Below are 17,035 nucleotides of genomic sequence, written 5' to 3' on the forward strand. Positions count from 1 at the left end.
TGTGGAATTCTCTGCCTCAGAAGGCAGTGGAGGCCAATTCACTGAATGCATTCAAGAGAGAGCTAGATAGAGCTCAAGGGTAGCAGAGTCAGGGGGTATGGGGAGAAGGCAGGAACGGGGTACTGATTGAGAATGATCAGCCATGATCACATTGAATGGCGGTGCTGGCTCGAAAGGCCGAATGGCCTCTTCCTGCACCTATTGTCTATTGTCTATTGTCTATCCTGGTTGTTGGCTGCTTGCTCCAAACCTCGGCTAGAGTAGCGTGGATGTGTGGTCGGATGCAAGCCTGGGCGATGTCACATGAAGGACAGGCTGTTGCCCGTGCAGCACGTTCCCCCCTCTCCACGTCGCTGATCGATCCAAAGGAACAGCAGGACCGTTACAGTTTGGCACCAGCGCCATCGCTGGAGCTGCCAGAATGAGGTCGTGGACAACGACGAACTGCCTCCAGGACTCCCACTCCGGATTTTTCTTGAGGTTTACTCCTGGAGCCTTTTCCATGACTGGGTATGGCCACAAGGCAGTGGAGGTTTTAGATAGGAGTTTTCCATCTCCTAGACGGACTGCCGTCCCAGGCTGACGAGCCTCATCATTCAGTCATCATTAATACAGTGTGAATGTAAACGAAGGAGCAGTTTGTTGATAAATGTGCCGTCGTAGAGATGGCTCGAGTGATTCAGGTTCGTTAAGGTGGATATCACCAACAATTTGTCCTCGACCAACCACATAGTACGAAAGCACACTAGCTGATCAACTTTCCATAGAAGACTTAGGAAGGTTGGCATGTCTCCGATGACTCTCAACAATTACGACAGATCTCCCACAGAAAGCATCCCGTGGAAAGGTCCGAAGAAGGGTCTCGACCCGAAACGCCGGCCATTCCTTCTCTCCAGAGATGCTGCCTATAAATCCAATGGGCTTTGTAATGTAGGCTGGCAAAGTCAAGTCCCTGGGAATCCATGACCTTGAGACACACATAAATAAAGTCTCCAACATTGGAGATTAAAAAACTCCCGCTGAGTCACACCAGCTTTTTGTGTCTATCTTCAATTTAAACCAGCATCTGCAGTTCCTTCCTACCCAAGCCCACTATCCAGTTTGGATTAGCAACAGCTCTGTCCAAGACCTCAAGTGACGGCAGAGAGTTGTGGATGTAGCCCAGTCCCATCACGCACGGCAGCCTCTCACCCGATCAATATCATCTACTTTTCTTCCTCGCTGTTATCGGACGACATCCCATTAGATAGGGTGTTGTCCTGAACTACCAATCTAACTCATTGCAGAGCTTGCAATTTTTTTTAATCTACACTTTTTCTGTAACGGTAGTACTGCATCACTATAACTGTACTGGCGAACCCCCACGTAGGTAAGGGTTATGTCCCATGTAAGAGCTAGATAGAGCTCTTAAGGATAGCGGAGTCAGGGGGTATGGGGAGAAGGCAGGAACGGGGGTACAGATTGAGAATGATCAGCCATGATCACATTGAATGGCGGTGCTGGCTCGAAGGGCTGAATGGCCTCCTCCTGCACCTATTGTCTATTGTCTATAAGTCGAATCTTACATAAGCTTGGAAATGGGAGCGCTACTGTGCTGACGTAAATGTACCATTTGATGCGGAGACCACGTAGGATCTCCAATGAGGAATTTAAAAACTAAATTTACATTATATCTAGGTCCACGTGACAATAATAAATAAGAGTCTGAAAAAGGGTCTCGACCCAGTAAGTCACCCATTCCTTCTGTGCAGAGATGCTGTCTGTCCCGCTGAGTTACTTTCTCCAGCATTTTGTGTCTATCTTTGGTTTAAACCAGCATCTGCAGTTCCTTCCTACACAATAATAAACCTACTCCTAAATCGACAGTGTTATAGTTTCAGAGAAATTGCAGACAAAAAGTGCAAAGGCTGCCATGAGATAGGTTGGGAGATCAGGACTACCCCCTTAGTTTATGAGAAGACTATTGAGTGGTCTAATAACAGTGGGGAAAAAGGCTGTTCCCTAATCTGGTGGGGGGAGCTTTCAAGCTTTTGTACCTTCTGCCCAACGGGAGAAAGGAGAAGAGGTGATTGTGGTTGAATTTTGAATGGGACATATTTTAGGTAACTGATATATTATTGCCCAAAATTTACACTGCAAAATTTCCTTCGTCCAAATCTTTTGCCTGTCAAGAGTGAATTCACCCAATCAACTATCTTTCCCTTAACAAATACCAAGAGTAAGTACATCATGACAATGTTTGCAGCTTTCAAAAAGAGGTGTGTTCCGTGCTATAACATACTACTTTCTTCTCCAACTGAAATCGCAGCTAAGTAACTTCAAATCCTAAATTTAGAAACAAATGTTGGAGACTTTATTTATGTGTATCTCAAGGTCATGGATTCCCAGGGACATGACTTTGCCAGCCTACACCAGAAAGCCCATTGGATTTATAGGGGGAATACTTAAGGTTTTCAGGCCTGTAATTAGGGTTGGCAACTGTCCCGTTTTAGCCGGGACATCCTGTATTTTGGGCTAAATTGTTTTGTCCCGTACGGGACAGCCCTTGTCCCGTATTAGGCCTGGACAGTGCTGCAGGCCCCAGCACTGTAGGCCCCGACACTGTAGGCACCGACGCTGTAGGCCCTGACATGGTAGGCCCTGAAACTGTAGGCCCGGACACTGTAGGCCCGGACGCTGTAAGGCCCTGACACTGTAGGCCCTGACACTGTATCCCGGGGGCTGCTGCAATCCCTGACAGTGTAGGCCCGGGCACCGCCTAACAGAGGTTGCGTAGGAACCCGCCTCCCATGACCGAGGGGGGCCTTAGATTTATTTTGCCAATGTCCACTAAATTCCATACTCTGGTAGTGTTCACTTTGCACTACCTGATGTACTTGGCTATTGATTAATTGTTCTCATGTACAACATGATTCAACTTCATCAGTCCAGTTCAGTTTCAGTTTCGTTTATCGTCATGTGTACAGTGAAAAGCTTTTGTTGCGGGCTGACCAGTCAGCAGGAAGACAATGTACGAGCACAATCGATCCATTTACAGTGTACAGACACATGATGAGGGAATAACGTTTAGGGCAAGGTAACGCCAGCAAAGTCCGATCAAGGATACTCCGAGGGTCATGAAAGAGGTAGATAGTAGTTCAGCACCGCAATGGCACACAAACAAAGTTTTTCTCTGCTCCTCTGTTTACGTGAGGGGGGATCTTATTGAAACAAATAAAATTCTTAAGGGGTTGGAGAGGCTAGATGCGGGAAGATTGTTCCCGATGTTGGGGAAGTCCAGAACCAGGGGTCACAGCTTAAGGATCAGGGGGAAGTCTTTTAGGACCGAGATGAGAAAACATTTCTTCACACAGAGAGTGGTGAGTCTGTGGATTTCTCTGCCACAGAAGGTAGTTGAGGCCAGTTCATTGGCTATATTTAAGAGGGAGTTAGATGTGGCCCTTGTGGCTAAAGGGATCCGGGGGTATGGAGAGAAGGCAGGTACAGGTTACTGAGCTGGATGATCAGCCATGATCATATTGAATGGCGGTGCAGGCTCCAAGGGCCGAATGGCCTACTCCTCCACCTATTTTCTATGTTTCTATGTTTCTATGTGACAATTATATTCCTCCACCATGAGCTCTTCATCTGTTTGAAAGACACAAAATGCTGGAGTAACTCAGCGGGGCAGGCAGCATCTGAGGACAGAAGGACTGGGTGAAGTTTCGGGTCGAGACCCTTCTTCAGACTCCAGCGTTTTGTGTCTATCTTCAGTGTCGACCAGCACCTGCGGTTCCTTCATCTGTTGTTCTGTATTGCAGGTCCAGAGTGCTCCAAAAATTTCACTGAACAAAGCGCAGAGATCAAGTCGCCTGGATTTCCTGAAAAATATCCAAATAACTTGGAATGCACCTACATAATCTTTGCACCTGCCATGGCAGAGATCCTGCTGGAGTTTGAAAGTTTTGACCTGGAACCGGACAGCAACCCACGGGAAGGAATGTTATGTCGGTTCGACAGACTAGAAATCTGGGATGGTTTTCCAGGAGGTAAGAAAAGTATTTTTTTCCCCAAGAAATTTGTCTTTTTTTCTCATCAATTTTATTTGAAAAATTGAAGCCTCTTATGTAATAATGCATTGATCAGTCACTGACGTGAAGCATAGATGTCTTTATACATTGCAAATTGTAATTGCAAATTGCTGCTAATAACACATTGAACTGGATATCGTAGAGCTCGTTCATAATCTGCTGGAACATCTGGACTCACAAACAGTGCAATTTAGGGCGGCACGGTGGCGCAGCGGTAGAGTTGCTGCCTTACAGCGAATGCAGCGCCGGAGACTCAGGTTCGATCCTGACTACGGGCGCCGTCTGTACGGAGTTTGTACGTTCTCCCCGTGACCTGCGTGGGTTTTCTCCGAGATCTTCGGTTTCCTCCCACACTCCAAAGACATACAGGTTTGTAGGTTAATTGACTGGGTAAATGTAAAAATTGTCCCTAGTATGTGTGTAGGATAGTGTTAATGTGCGGGGATCGCTGGGCGGCGCGGACTCGTTGGGCCGAAGGGCCTGTTTCCGCGCTGTATCTCTAAATCTAAATCTAAAAAAATGTAAAAGATATTACTTTTATCCAACAAATGTTTTTTAAACAAAATTGTAGTTAGTTTTTAATTTACGTGCCAACCCAAACTGATGCAGGCTAAACAGAATATTGGTGCGGTTTTTTTTTCAATGAAGACAAGTTTGGAATAACTATTTCCAGTTAAAACAAAGTAATTTTCTTTTTAAACAAAATACACCCATTGGTTAAAAATCCTTATGTATTTTAATGTCAAGTGAACTGGAAGTCAAACAGGAGTAACGTTGCAACAACATTTAAACAGTAGTAAAACTACCCCATACATCTTGGAGCAGTATAACTAGACAAACATTGACATCTACTCAAACGAGATATTGAGGGATCGTCAAATACAAAGATATTTATTTTCTAGGCAGAAATAATGCCTTACCCGGGTTCGACCCTGACTACGGGTGCTTGCCTGTACGGAGTTTATACGTTCTCCCCGTAACGGTGTGGGTTTTCTCTGAGATTTTCGGTTTCCTCCCACACTCCAAAGACGCACATGTTTGCAGGTTAAGGGGCCACAGTTTAAGAATAAGGGGTAGGCCATTTAGAACGGAGATGAGGAAAATCTTTTTCAGTCAGAGAGTTGTGAATCTGTGGAATTCTCTGCCTCAGAAGGCAGTGGAGGCCAATTCTCTGAATGCATTCAAGAGAGAGCTAGATAGAGCTCTTAAGGATAGTGGAGTCAGGGGGTATGGGGAGAAGGCAGGAACGGGGTACTGATTGAGAATGATCAGCCATGATCACATTGAATGGCGGTGCTGGCTCGAAGGGCCGAATGGCCTACTCCTGCACCTATTGTCTATTGTCTATTGTCTAATTGGCTTGTTTATGAATGCAATATTGTCATGGTGATCATGGTGCAGACTCGGTGGGCCGATGGGGCCTGTTTCCGCGCTGTATCTCTGAATCTAAAGCTAAAAACTAAAGAAAACGAGGGACAAAGGGGTTTGGAAAGGGAATCTAAGTGCGCGGGGCCTGAGCGTGGACGGAGTGAAGGAAGTGAGGTCACACAAGCGGTGTTAAGCTGGAAGAATTTTACGAATAAAAATGAGATGCTGGAAAGGAAGTGGTGATTCACTGATGCGACACTTGATTTTATAACCTGGAGAATCGCCGATGGGAAAATTGAGTGGACTATGTCCTCGTCATATTGAGGTAGTGTTGAGGTTACGGGAAAGATTTCACCAAATTAATGGTGAATTTGTGTGATGAATTTCCTATCGGCTGAAAGACGGCTGTGGGAAGCCAAGTCAATGGATATTTTTAAGGCAGCGTTTGACTGGGTTCGTGATTAGCACGAGTGTCAGGGGTTATGGGGAAAAGGCAGGAGAATGGGGATGAGAGAGAGAGAGATGGATCAGCCATGATTGAATGGCGGAGTAGACTTGATGGGCCAAATGGCCTTACTCTGCTCCTATTGATGAAACACACGTTTTGATGCTCCTGAATACCCCCCAGTGCCCCCCCAGTGACGTAACCGGGGGTGATTGGGTGTTTCGGGTCTTTCAACATCAGACACCCTCTCCCGGTCGACCCAGCCGTGGGTGATCAGACCACGACTTGTGTTCAGGTGGCATTCGCTCCTCCCCGTGGACCTCCTCTCCTGGTCCAGAGCCATCCCGAGGCTTTCTCCGCTGCCTCTGTGGTGTTCTTGATGGCTCTTCTCCTCTCCATTCCGGCAATGCCCAGTGAGTGCACTCAAGGCCTTGTAGAGCGATCGCCCTGCAAAACCTCTACAGCCAACCTCGAGGGGCACGCACCTTGCCTTCCAGCCCTGCTCACGGCAGTCTATGACCAGCCCTTCGTACTTGGTCTTCCTCCTCTCGTGGGCCTCCTCCAGACGGTCCTCCCATGGCCTGTCAGTTGCTTGATGGGCCGAATGGCCTTACTCTGCTCTTAGAATTATGAACTGATGAAGATGTTTAGGCACACCATTGGAAAGTGCAGTGGCCGGATAATCAGGTTCCTCTGACTCTCGCACCTCTCCCAACTTGTGTCGGCCTAACAAGAAAACTCACTCAAGTATGTGCGTGTGAAGAGTTCCTATTTCAACACAGTGAAAATGTGGAGCGTTGGTGGTGAGGACAAGGCTTGTTAGAGTCGTCATTTGATGGTGGGAGGCATTAATCTCCGAGATATTGATACAGTGGAGAGCTCAGCGATGTTATTATGAGCAACAGACTGTTCATTAATTCTGAAATAATAGTTCTCCTGTGGATCTCGGCTCAGGTGATTTAGAGTCTTATGAATTATAGAAATGATAGTGTGAATTTAGCTCACGGCTCGGCTGGTGCTCTTAACTGGGCGGCACGGTGGCGCAGCAGTAGCGTTGCAGCACCAGAGACCCGGGTTCGATCCCGACCACGGGTGCTGTCTGTTCGGAGTTTGCACGTTCTCCCCGTGACCGCGTGGGCTTTCTCCGGGATCTTCGGTTTCCTTCCACACTCCAGAGACGTACAGGGTTGAGTGTAAACTGTCCCTAATGTGTGTGGGACAGTGTTAATGTGCGGGGATCGCTGGTCGGTGTGGGCCAGAGGGCCTGTTTTCTCTAAACTGAATCTAACATATAACAACTACAGCATGGAAACAGGCCTGTCCGGCCCTACCAGTCCACGCCGACCATTCTCCCTGACCTAGTCTCATCTACCTGCACTCAGACCATAACCCTCCAATCCCCTCCTATCCATATACCTATCCAATTTACTCTTAAATAATAAAATCGAGCCAGCCTCCACCACTTCCACCGGAAGCCCATTCCATACAGCCACAACCCTCTGAGTAAAGAAGTTCCCCCTCATGTTACCCCTAAACCTTTGTCCCTCAATTCTGAAGCTATGTCCCCTTAGCTAAACTAAGCTAAACTAAACTCTTCAACTGAGGCTATCTTCTACTGTTTCTCATCCTTTCCCCGTACCCTTCAGCGTGCTTCCTTCTCAACAATGTATTCATTTGGCTTCTAAATGATGTCCGAATTTCAGCCTCGATAGTGACCTGTTCCTATTCTAATCGAAGGTATTTATTCACAAAATGTTGGAGTAACTCAGCAGGTCAGGCAGCATCTCGGGAGAGAAGGAATGGGTGACGTTTCGGGTCGAGACCCTTCTTCAGTCTGAAGACCAGCTGAGTTACTCCAGCATTTTGTGAATAAATACCTTCGATTTGTACCAGCATCTGCAGTTATTTTCTTATGTTCCTATTCTAATAATCTACTATGTTTTATAATTGCTTCTAACGTCTCTCTTTGTTCACTGAGCACGAGTCTTTGTGACCGATTCACCAGTCAGTGGAAACAAATGTCAACTATTTACCCTTTCAAAGTCTTCCATTACTTTTCAGTTCAAGAGAAGAATGGTGCAATATTTCAAGTCTTTTTCATAACTTTTAACTTCCGTGTATCGTGCGAGTCAATCTTCACTGCTTTCCTTTCCATAGCGCCAGCATCCTTGGCAATGCTGGGATGGATTGCATTATTTGACAGCAGCTTTATTGCGTACAGTTTTGGTCTCCTAATCTGAGGAAAGACATTCTTGCCTTAGAGGGAGTACAGAGAAGGTTCACCAGATTGATCCCTGGGATGGCGGGACTTTCATATGAAGAAAGACTGGATAGACTCGGCTTGTACTCGCTGGAATTTAGAAGACTGAGGGGGGATCTTATTGAAACATATAATATTCTTAAGGGGTTGGAGAGGCTAGATGCGGGAAGATTGTTCCCGATGTTGGGGAAGTCCAGAACCAGGGGCCACAGCTTAAGGATAAGGGGGAAGTCTTTTAGGACCGAGATGAGAAAACATTTCTTCACGCAGAGAGTGGTGAGTCTGTGGAATTCTCTGCCACAGAAGGTAGTTGAGGCCAGTTCATAGGCTATATTTAAGAGGGAGTTAGATGTGGCCCTTGTGGCTAAAGGGATCAGGGGGTATGGAGAGAAGGCAGGTACAGGTTACTGAGCTGGATGATCACCCATGATCATATTGAATGGCGGTGCAGGCTCGAAGAGCCGAATGGCCTCCTCCTGCACCTATTTTCTATGTTTTCTATGCTTTCAGCTTTACTTCCTTGCTCCTCTATTTAATGGCACTGTGTATGAGTTCCAGAATTTTATTTTTAGTTTCGTCCAGTTTAAAGATACAGCTTGAAACAGGCACCACGGCCCACTGAGTCCGGGCCGACCAGCAATCATCCGTACAGTAATCGTACACACTAGGGACAATATACAGAAGCCTATTGGCTTGCACGTCTCTGGAATGTGGGAGGAAACCAGGGCACCCAGAGAAAGCCCACGCAGTCACGGGGAGAAGGTACAAACTCTGTACGGACGGCACCCGCAGTCAGGGATTGAACCTGGGTTGATAAGTGCGTAAATGTTAGGAGCCGAATAAGGCCATTTGGCCCCATCAAGTCTACTCCACCATTCAATCATGGCTGATCTATTATTCCCTGTTAACCTCATTCTCCTGCCTTCTCCACATAACCCATGACACCCGTACTAATCCAGAATCTACAGTATCTATCTCTGTCTAAACTGGTCTCCCGGCGGCCGAGCACTTCAACTCCCCCTCCCACTCCCAGTCTGACCTTTCTGTCATGGGCCTCCTCCAGTGCCATAGTGAGGCCCACCGGAAATTGGAGGAACAGCACCTCATATTTCGCCTGAGCAAGCTTGCAGCCCAGCGGTATGAACATTGACATCTCCAACTTTAGATAGTTCCTCTGTCCCTCTCTTCCCCTCCTCTTCCCAGATCTCCCTCTATCTTCCTGTCTCCACCTATATCCTTCCTTTGTCCCGCCCCCCTGACATCAGACTGAAGAAGGGTCTCGACCCGAAAAGTCACCAATTCCTTCTCTCCTGAGATGCTGCCTGACCTGCTGAGTTACTCCAGCATTTTGTGAATAAACACCTTCGATTTGTACCAGCATCTGCAGTTATTGTCTTATATATATATATTCTGTCTTAAAAATATCCATTGACTCGTCCTCTGGCGCCGTCAGGCAGCAACTCTACCGGCATCTTCAAAGTGAAACCCTCGGATTAACCCTCGGATTACTGTTTACCTTCAAGCCATTGTGTACATACTTCCCTTAACTATTCTTCCTTGAAACATGTAAGGTCCTGAGAGAAGGCATGAGATGTCTTTACTCGTGAGAAGAATCTCGAATGAGGGGACATTATTACAAAGGTTAGGTGGGGGGGGGCGGTCATTTAGTCCAGTCAAGTCGAGTTCATTCGCAAGTCTGGTGAGGCACAGATATGTAATGAAAATAGCAACAAAGTTGAATCGCTGAACGTTTTCAACACCGGGAGGCTGTTTAGGCCAAATCAATGGGAATATTTAAGGGGGAAATTGATACGTTTTTGAAAGACTGTGCAATTGTGGGCTGTGTGCCAAAGAGGAGGTGAGTCTTAAGAAGATAACTGCAGATGCTGGTACAAATCGAAGGTATTTATTCACAAAATGCTGGAGTAACTCAGCAGGTCAGGCAGCATCTCGGGAGAGAAGGAATGGGTGACTGAAGAAGGGTCTCGACCCGAAACGTCACCCATTCCTTCTCTCCCGAGATGCTGCCTGACCTGCTGAGTTACTCCAGCATTAGGTGAGTCTTAATGCAGATCAGTCTCCCTCTCCTTCAGATTGCTTATGTTCTTAATGTTGCTTTCCTACAATGTAGATGCATGAGGAGACTCACGTTATCATTCCCCTATTATCGGTCATTACAAAAAAGCATAGGTATCTTTTCTCATCTAGTTGCCGATATCCAGATCATTTATATGAATGAAAACAATGGAGGTACTTGCTTTACACTCTGGGACACTGTTCACTCAATCCTACTGTCTGCTTCGGAAGGAGCTGCAGATTCACACTGGTTCACACTGGTTCACACTGAAGATAGACACAAAATGCTGGAGTAACTCAGCGGGCCAGGCAGCATCTCTGGAGAGAAGGAAAGGGTGAAAGCGGGTCCCCGAAGAAGGGTCTCGACCCGAAACATCACCCGTTCCTTTCATCATAAGGTCATAAGTGATAGGAGTAGAATTAGGCCATTCGGCCCATCAAGTCTACTCCGCCATTCAATCATGGCTAATCTATCTCCCCTCCGAACCTCATTCTCCTGCCTTCTCCCCGTAACCTCTGATATCTGTACTATTCAATAATCTACCTATCTCTGCCGTAAAAATATCCACTGACTTGGCCTCCACAGCCTTCTGTGGCAAAGAATTCCACAGATTCACCACCCTCTGATTAAAGAAATATCTCCTCATCTCCTTCCTAAAGGAACTTCCTTTAAATCTGAGGCTGTGACCTCTGGTCCTAGACTCTCCCACTAGTGGAAACACCCTCTCCACATCCACTCTATCCGAGCCTTTCACTATTCTGTACGTTTCAATGAGGTCTTCCCTCATCCTTCTAAATTCCAGGGAGTACAGGCCCAGTGCAGGACAAATGCTCATCATATGTTAATCCACTCATTCCTGGGATCATTCTTGTAAACCTCCTCTGGACCCAATCCAGGGACAGCACTCCCTTCCTCAGATATGGGGCCCAAAATTGCTCACAATACTCCAAATGCCACCTGACCAGCGCCTCAGCATTACATCTCTGTTTTAGTATGCAAGGCCTCTCGAAATAAATGCCATCATTGAGATTGCTTCCAGAGATGCTGCATGTCTTATGAGTTAGATAGAGCTCTAGGGGCTAGTGGAATCAAGGGATACGGGGAGAGGGCAGGCGCGGGTTATTGATTGGGGACGATCAGCCGTGATCACAATGAATGGCGGTGCTGGCTCGAAGGTCCGAATGGCCTCCTCCTGCACCTATTTTCCATGTTTCTATGTTTCTATGTCCCATTGAGTTACTCCAACATTTTGTGCGGACATTCCGTTGCCCTGTCCACAACATTAATTGCCTAAAACTACCACGCAATTGAGAGTCGTAACTTTAGCAGGTTTCAACGCGAAAGTAGGTTAGAATTCCAGACGACCACTGAGTATATTTTGTGCGGAACTCATTTGACGGACATTTCTGGAATCAGTGCAGTTACAATGAATGCGTTCTCCATGGTGGGACAAGGCAAATGGATCAAAGGCATTTTTCTAAAATTGCCTTTCTAAAAATAACTTTGAGATAATTAATTTCTTTGCAACAATTACTCGCCGTGATTAATTTATGAAGTTATAATTTCTTTATCTGTAAATGCCAGAATCTGTAGCAATGGTGTAAAATTTATTGGTTATTCCGGTTGAGAAATAATTCTTCAGTAATCTTTCGAACACGATCTATGCTTGGGCACGGTAATTAGCCTCTTTGTCGTGCCGTAAAGGTGATTTGAACAGTAATACTAAGCCGTGTTTGATAACATTAGATCGACACAAAATGCTGGAGTATCTCAGCGGGACAGGCAGCATCTGTGGAGAGGAGGAATGGGTGACGTTTTGGGTCGACAGCCTTCTTCAGACTGGGAATCAGGGGAAAGGGAAACATGATTTATAGATGACTAGACCAAGTGGACCCACTGGGCAAACTTTAAAATGAGAATAACTTTAAAAATATAACACCGATTTCAACGAAACTTCTTCCATTAGCACCAAAGGGATGACGGTGAGTAAGGTGGGCCTAAAATTGTCATGCTCTCGTGTACCGTTTTGGCTGTAGTTCAGGAACAAACAAACAAACAAACAAGAGTTTTAGTATCTAGATGATGTAGAGAGATACAGAACAAATGAATGAAAGATGTGCAAAAAAGTAACGATGATAAAGGAAACAGGGCATTGTTAGCTGTTTGCTAGGTGAGAACAAAAAGCTGGTGTGACTTGGGTGGGGGAGGGATGGAGAGAGGGAATGCAGGGGTTACTTGAAGTTAGACAAATCAATATTCATACCACTGGGCTGTAAGCTGCCCAAGCGAAATATGAGATGCTGTTCCTCCAATTTGTGTTTGGCCTCACTCTGACAATGGAGGAGGCCTAGGACAGAAAGGTCAGTGTGGGAATGGGAAGGAGAATTAAAGTGTTTGGCAACCGGGAGATCAGGCAGGTCCAGGCGGACTGAAACCCCTGTCCCACGTAGGCTTTTTTTTAGGCGACTACAGGCGACTAGGCTGTCGCCACACGGTCGCCGGGGTGTCGCCTGTGCGGTCGTGAGTCGTCTCCAAAGAGTCGTAGCGTTTTTCTGGTCGCCGCTGGATTTTGAAATGTTTTTAAAATTTTGGCGACTGTTGGTTTGACACCAATGATCGTAGCTTGACGTCTCCTGATGTGGGCGCTGTCGCAGGTTGTCGCCAGGTGACGTAGGTTGTCGCCGGTGCTGACTTCGTTGAATTCCGTTGGCGATCACCTACGTCAACCGGCGACAGGTACCGGCGTCAAAACCGGAGGCCAAAATAACGTGAATTGTCTTCAGTGTAGGAAAACAACTGCAGATGCTGGTACAAATCGAAGGTATCACAAAATGCTGGAGTAACTCAGCAGGTCAGGCAGCATCTCAGGAGAGAGGGAATGGGTGACGTTTCGGGTCGAGACGGGTCTGAAGAAGAGTCTTGACCCAGAACGTCACTGATTCCCTCTCTCCTAGATGCTGCCTGACCTGCTGAGTTACTCCAGCGTTTTGTGATACCTTTGAATTGTCTTCAGTTGTCGCCGACACGGTCGTAGCTTGTCGCGGGTAGGCGTAGATTGACTTCGGTTGTCACCTGCGTGGTCGTAGGTTGTCGTGGGTGCGGTCGTAGGTGGACGTCCTAAGTCGCAACGATTGTGTCGCCAGTTGTCGGTAGCTTGCCGTAACTTGACGTCGTCTAGGTGGTAGGTTGTTGTAGCTTGTCGTGGACATTGTCGTAGGAGGGAGGGATCCAGCCGCCGTTTTTTCGGCGAACTGCTACGACCATTGCAGTCGCCGGCAGTCGCCTAAAAATACGCCTAAATGGGACAGGCCCCTGAGCGGAGGTGTTCAGCGGAACGATCGCCCAGTGTACGTTTGGTCTCGCCGATGTATAAGAGTCCGCATCTTGAACGAGGGATGCAGTAGATGAGGTTGGAGGAGGTGCAAGTGAACCTGTGCCTCACCTGATATGCAGCATTAGGCCTGGTTGTGTGCTGAGTCACTACTCACTTGGCTTGTGTGTGGATTGGAATCAAAGGCAATTTTCCCAGTGTTGGCACATTACTGAGCCAAGTCCTTCCTATCAGTTCAAGCTGAGTTTTTAAAGTGGATTCTAATATGGTTACGCTGAAAGTGTGTGTCTGGCATTAAGGCCACGGACGATTGGCAATGAGAGAAATAGCTATTTGGTTTTATTTGCAGGGTTGATCAGGTATCAGTGATTTAAAATGACTTGTGTCCCAGTTAATTTCAGAAAGATACCTTTACATGTTTGATTCATTCTTTTATCTCCTGCAGTGTTGCGACACTGGAAATGTATTCAGAAAGTGTCACCTGATTGGCATTTCGAAGCTCTACTATTCACCCTTTGCTTTCTTTGACTCTTTGTCTCTTCGTGTACGTTGCAGGAGCTGGCACCGCAACAGGTATCAGAACCACAAATCTGTGTCTCCTGAGGCACTTTTGTGGTAATAGAGCCCAGTCAAATAGTTCTGCAAAACTGGCCACTTAGTTAGGCCCAAGATAAATATTCTTGATTCGCAATACTACTGTTGTGAATCTGCCGGGACGCGAGCACATCGATGCGAAGGGGTCGATGGAGAAGGATTATCGATGAATGGCAGACACAAGAGGGTGGCACGGCGGTGCAGCGGTAGAGTTGCTGCCTTACATCCAATGCAACGCCGGAGACCCGGGTTCGATCCCGACTGCCCTGCGCTGTCTGTTACGGAGTTTGTACGTTCTCCCCGTTACCTGCGTGGGCTTTCTCCGAGATCTTCGGTTTCCTCCCACACTCCAAAGACGTACAGGCGTGTAGGTAAATTGCCTTGTTAAATGTAAAAATAAATTGCCCCCTAGTGTGTGTAGGATGGTGTTAATTGTTGTGATATTGCTGGGACTACTTTGTGTATCCAAGGACTACTTTGTATGCCTGTGTATATAAGGGATTGGTGTGATTAGGCGGCCATTCTGGATGCAGGTGGCCACGGAATAAACAGCCTGGAGTTGAGCTCCAGCAATGTAACCTTTTACACACGTGTACTTGTGGTCCTTCCAGAGTCACTAAAGGTACAACAGGTACCGGACCATGAAGTACAACATTAATGTGCAGGGGATCGCTGGTCGGCGCGGACCTGGTGGGCCGAAGGGCCTGTTTGCGCGCTGCATCTCTAAACTGAACTAAAATACTGGACCTGAGGAAGGGTCTCGACCCGAAACGTCGCCCGTTCCTTATCTCCAGAGATGCTGCCTGACCCGCTGAGTTACTCCAGCGTTTTGTGCCTTTCATCGGTTTAAAGCAGCATCTGCAGTTCCTTCCTGCGCACGCATCTGCGAATGATTACCTGTGAGCAACTGATCACAGGATGACTTCAAGGTTACATGTTCACATGACACCTCAGCACTTTAATCACAAAGTAAACGGTATTTATTGCACATACTGGCAGCTGGCCTGGATCGTAGATTTGCGCACACGTAACGCAATCTTAGTGTCAAGATGACTTTTTAAGTCATTGCTGGGCCAATGTTTGCGGTTTCATGAGGTAATCGAGCCTCCTCAGTGGAGCTCCAGTCACTGCCCTTGTCAATGCATCCAAGTGAGCAATTATGAAAAGCAAAGAAAATAGTTCACATTTAGAATTCCTCCAGCAAAACTAATCTGTCTTCAAAATCCTAATGCCTGTGCTTCTGAAGAAATCACTATAGAAAGCACCAGAGATTGGCATTCAATTCCATGTCTGAAAACAACTTTCTGTGAGACACAACTATTTCTATACATCTGAGAACGTGCTCATATCATCTTAAGAAATATAACCAGTCTCCATGTGATGATGGATAATGTAAGGTACAATGGATATTCTATGGTTCTACACGCTTTCTTTCGGAGACAGGCCTGAGAGTTTTTTTCTTGGGCACTGGAATGAATAGGGTGGAATCCATGAATCCTTGGGTCGATATGTTGAATGGTTCTCTCTCTCCCCTCTCCCTCTCCCTCTCCCTCTCCCTCTCCCTCTCCCTCTCCCTCTCCCTCTCCCTCTCCCTCTCCCTCTCCCTCTCCCTCTCCCTCTCCCTCTCCCTCTCCCTCTCCCTCTCCCTCTCCCTCTCCCTCTCCCTCTCCCTCTCCCTCTCCCTCTCCCTCTCCCTCTCCCTCTCCCTCTCCCTCTCCCTCTCCCTCTCCCTCTCCCTCTCCCTCTCCCTCTCCCTCTCCCTCTCCCTCTCCCTCTCCCTCTCCCTCTCCCTCTCCCTCTCCCTCTCCCTCTCCCTCTCCCTCTCCCTCTCCCTTTCCCTCTCCCTCCCCGCCTCACTGTGTGTGTGTGTGTGTGTGTGTATGCATGAGTATCTCATCTCTCTCTCTCTCTCTCTCTCTCTCTCTCTCTCTCTCTCTCTCTCTCTCTCTCTCTCTCTCTCTCTCTCTCTCTCTCTCTCTCTCTCTCTCTCTCTCTCTTCCCACTCTCTCTCTCTTCCCACTCTCTCTCTCTCTCTTCCCACTCTCTCTCTCTCTCTTCCCACTCTCTTTCCCTCTATCTATCTATTGGTGTGTGTCTCTCAACGACTATCTGTGAATGTGTATGTGTTTAATTCTCTATCTATCTCTATCTGTATGTGTGTGTATGTATGGGTCTCTCACCCTCTCTCTCATCCTCTCTCTCACCCTCTCTCTCTCTCCGCGTGTCTCTCTCTGTATATGTATATATATTGATATATTTTTATAGATAGATATTAATCTGTCTGTGTGTGTATGTCTCTGTCTCTCTCTGTCTCTCTCTCTCTATATATATATATATATCTGTGTGCTTGTGTGTGTTTGTGTGTGTGTGTGTGTCTGTCTCTCTCTATGTCTCTGTCTCTGTCTCATTGTCTCTCTCTCTCTCTCTCTCTCTCTCTCTCTCTCTCTCTCTCTCTCTCCCTCTCTCTCTCTCTCTCTCCCTCTCTCCCTCTCCCTCTCTCTCTCTCTCTCTCTCTCTCTCTCCCTCTCTCCTGTACAACATATTGCTTTAGTGGCATCTGTTTGAATATATATCTTGTTCCTTCACTTTGATTTAGTACTGTGTTGCTGAGATGAAGGTGGAAAGTTGATAATAAACGGCAATAGCTGCTGATAAATAATTTGTCCCCAGAGGTCTTCCTGGAAGCATCGCACGTAGCAAATTACTCCCTTAAAACCCTGAGACGGAACAAAAAATACAGAGAAACGAGATATAGAAGCGGAGATATATAGAGACGGGAAGGATAATGAAAAGAGGGAGAAACTAATCTCTCACTACAAGGGTAAGCTTCAATGCAAGAATTGTGGCTAGGACAAAGAGGAAGATAAGATTCATTACCAATCATGACAGA

General features: G+C 46.8%; 1 protein-coding gene across 1 annotated transcript in view; it reads left to right on the forward strand.

The window, feature by feature from the left end:
- The window catches only part of nrp1a (neuropilin 1a), a 246,650-nt gene that overhangs the window by 83,393 nt on the left and 146,222 nt on the right, over positions 1–17,035 (forward strand). Inside the window, 1 exon segment of the mRNA XM_078425444.1 lies at positions 3,801–4,028. Coding sequence (XP_078281570.1) covers positions 3,801–4,028 — 228 coding nt within the window.

Source organism: Rhinoraja longicauda, chromosome 2 (genome assembly GCF_053455715.1).
Source record: "Rhinoraja longicauda isolate Sanriku21f chromosome 2, sRhiLon1.1, whole genome shotgun sequence".
Lineage (NCBI taxonomy): Eukaryota > Metazoa > Chordata > Chondrichthyes > Rajiformes > Arhynchobatidae > Rhinoraja > Rhinoraja longicauda.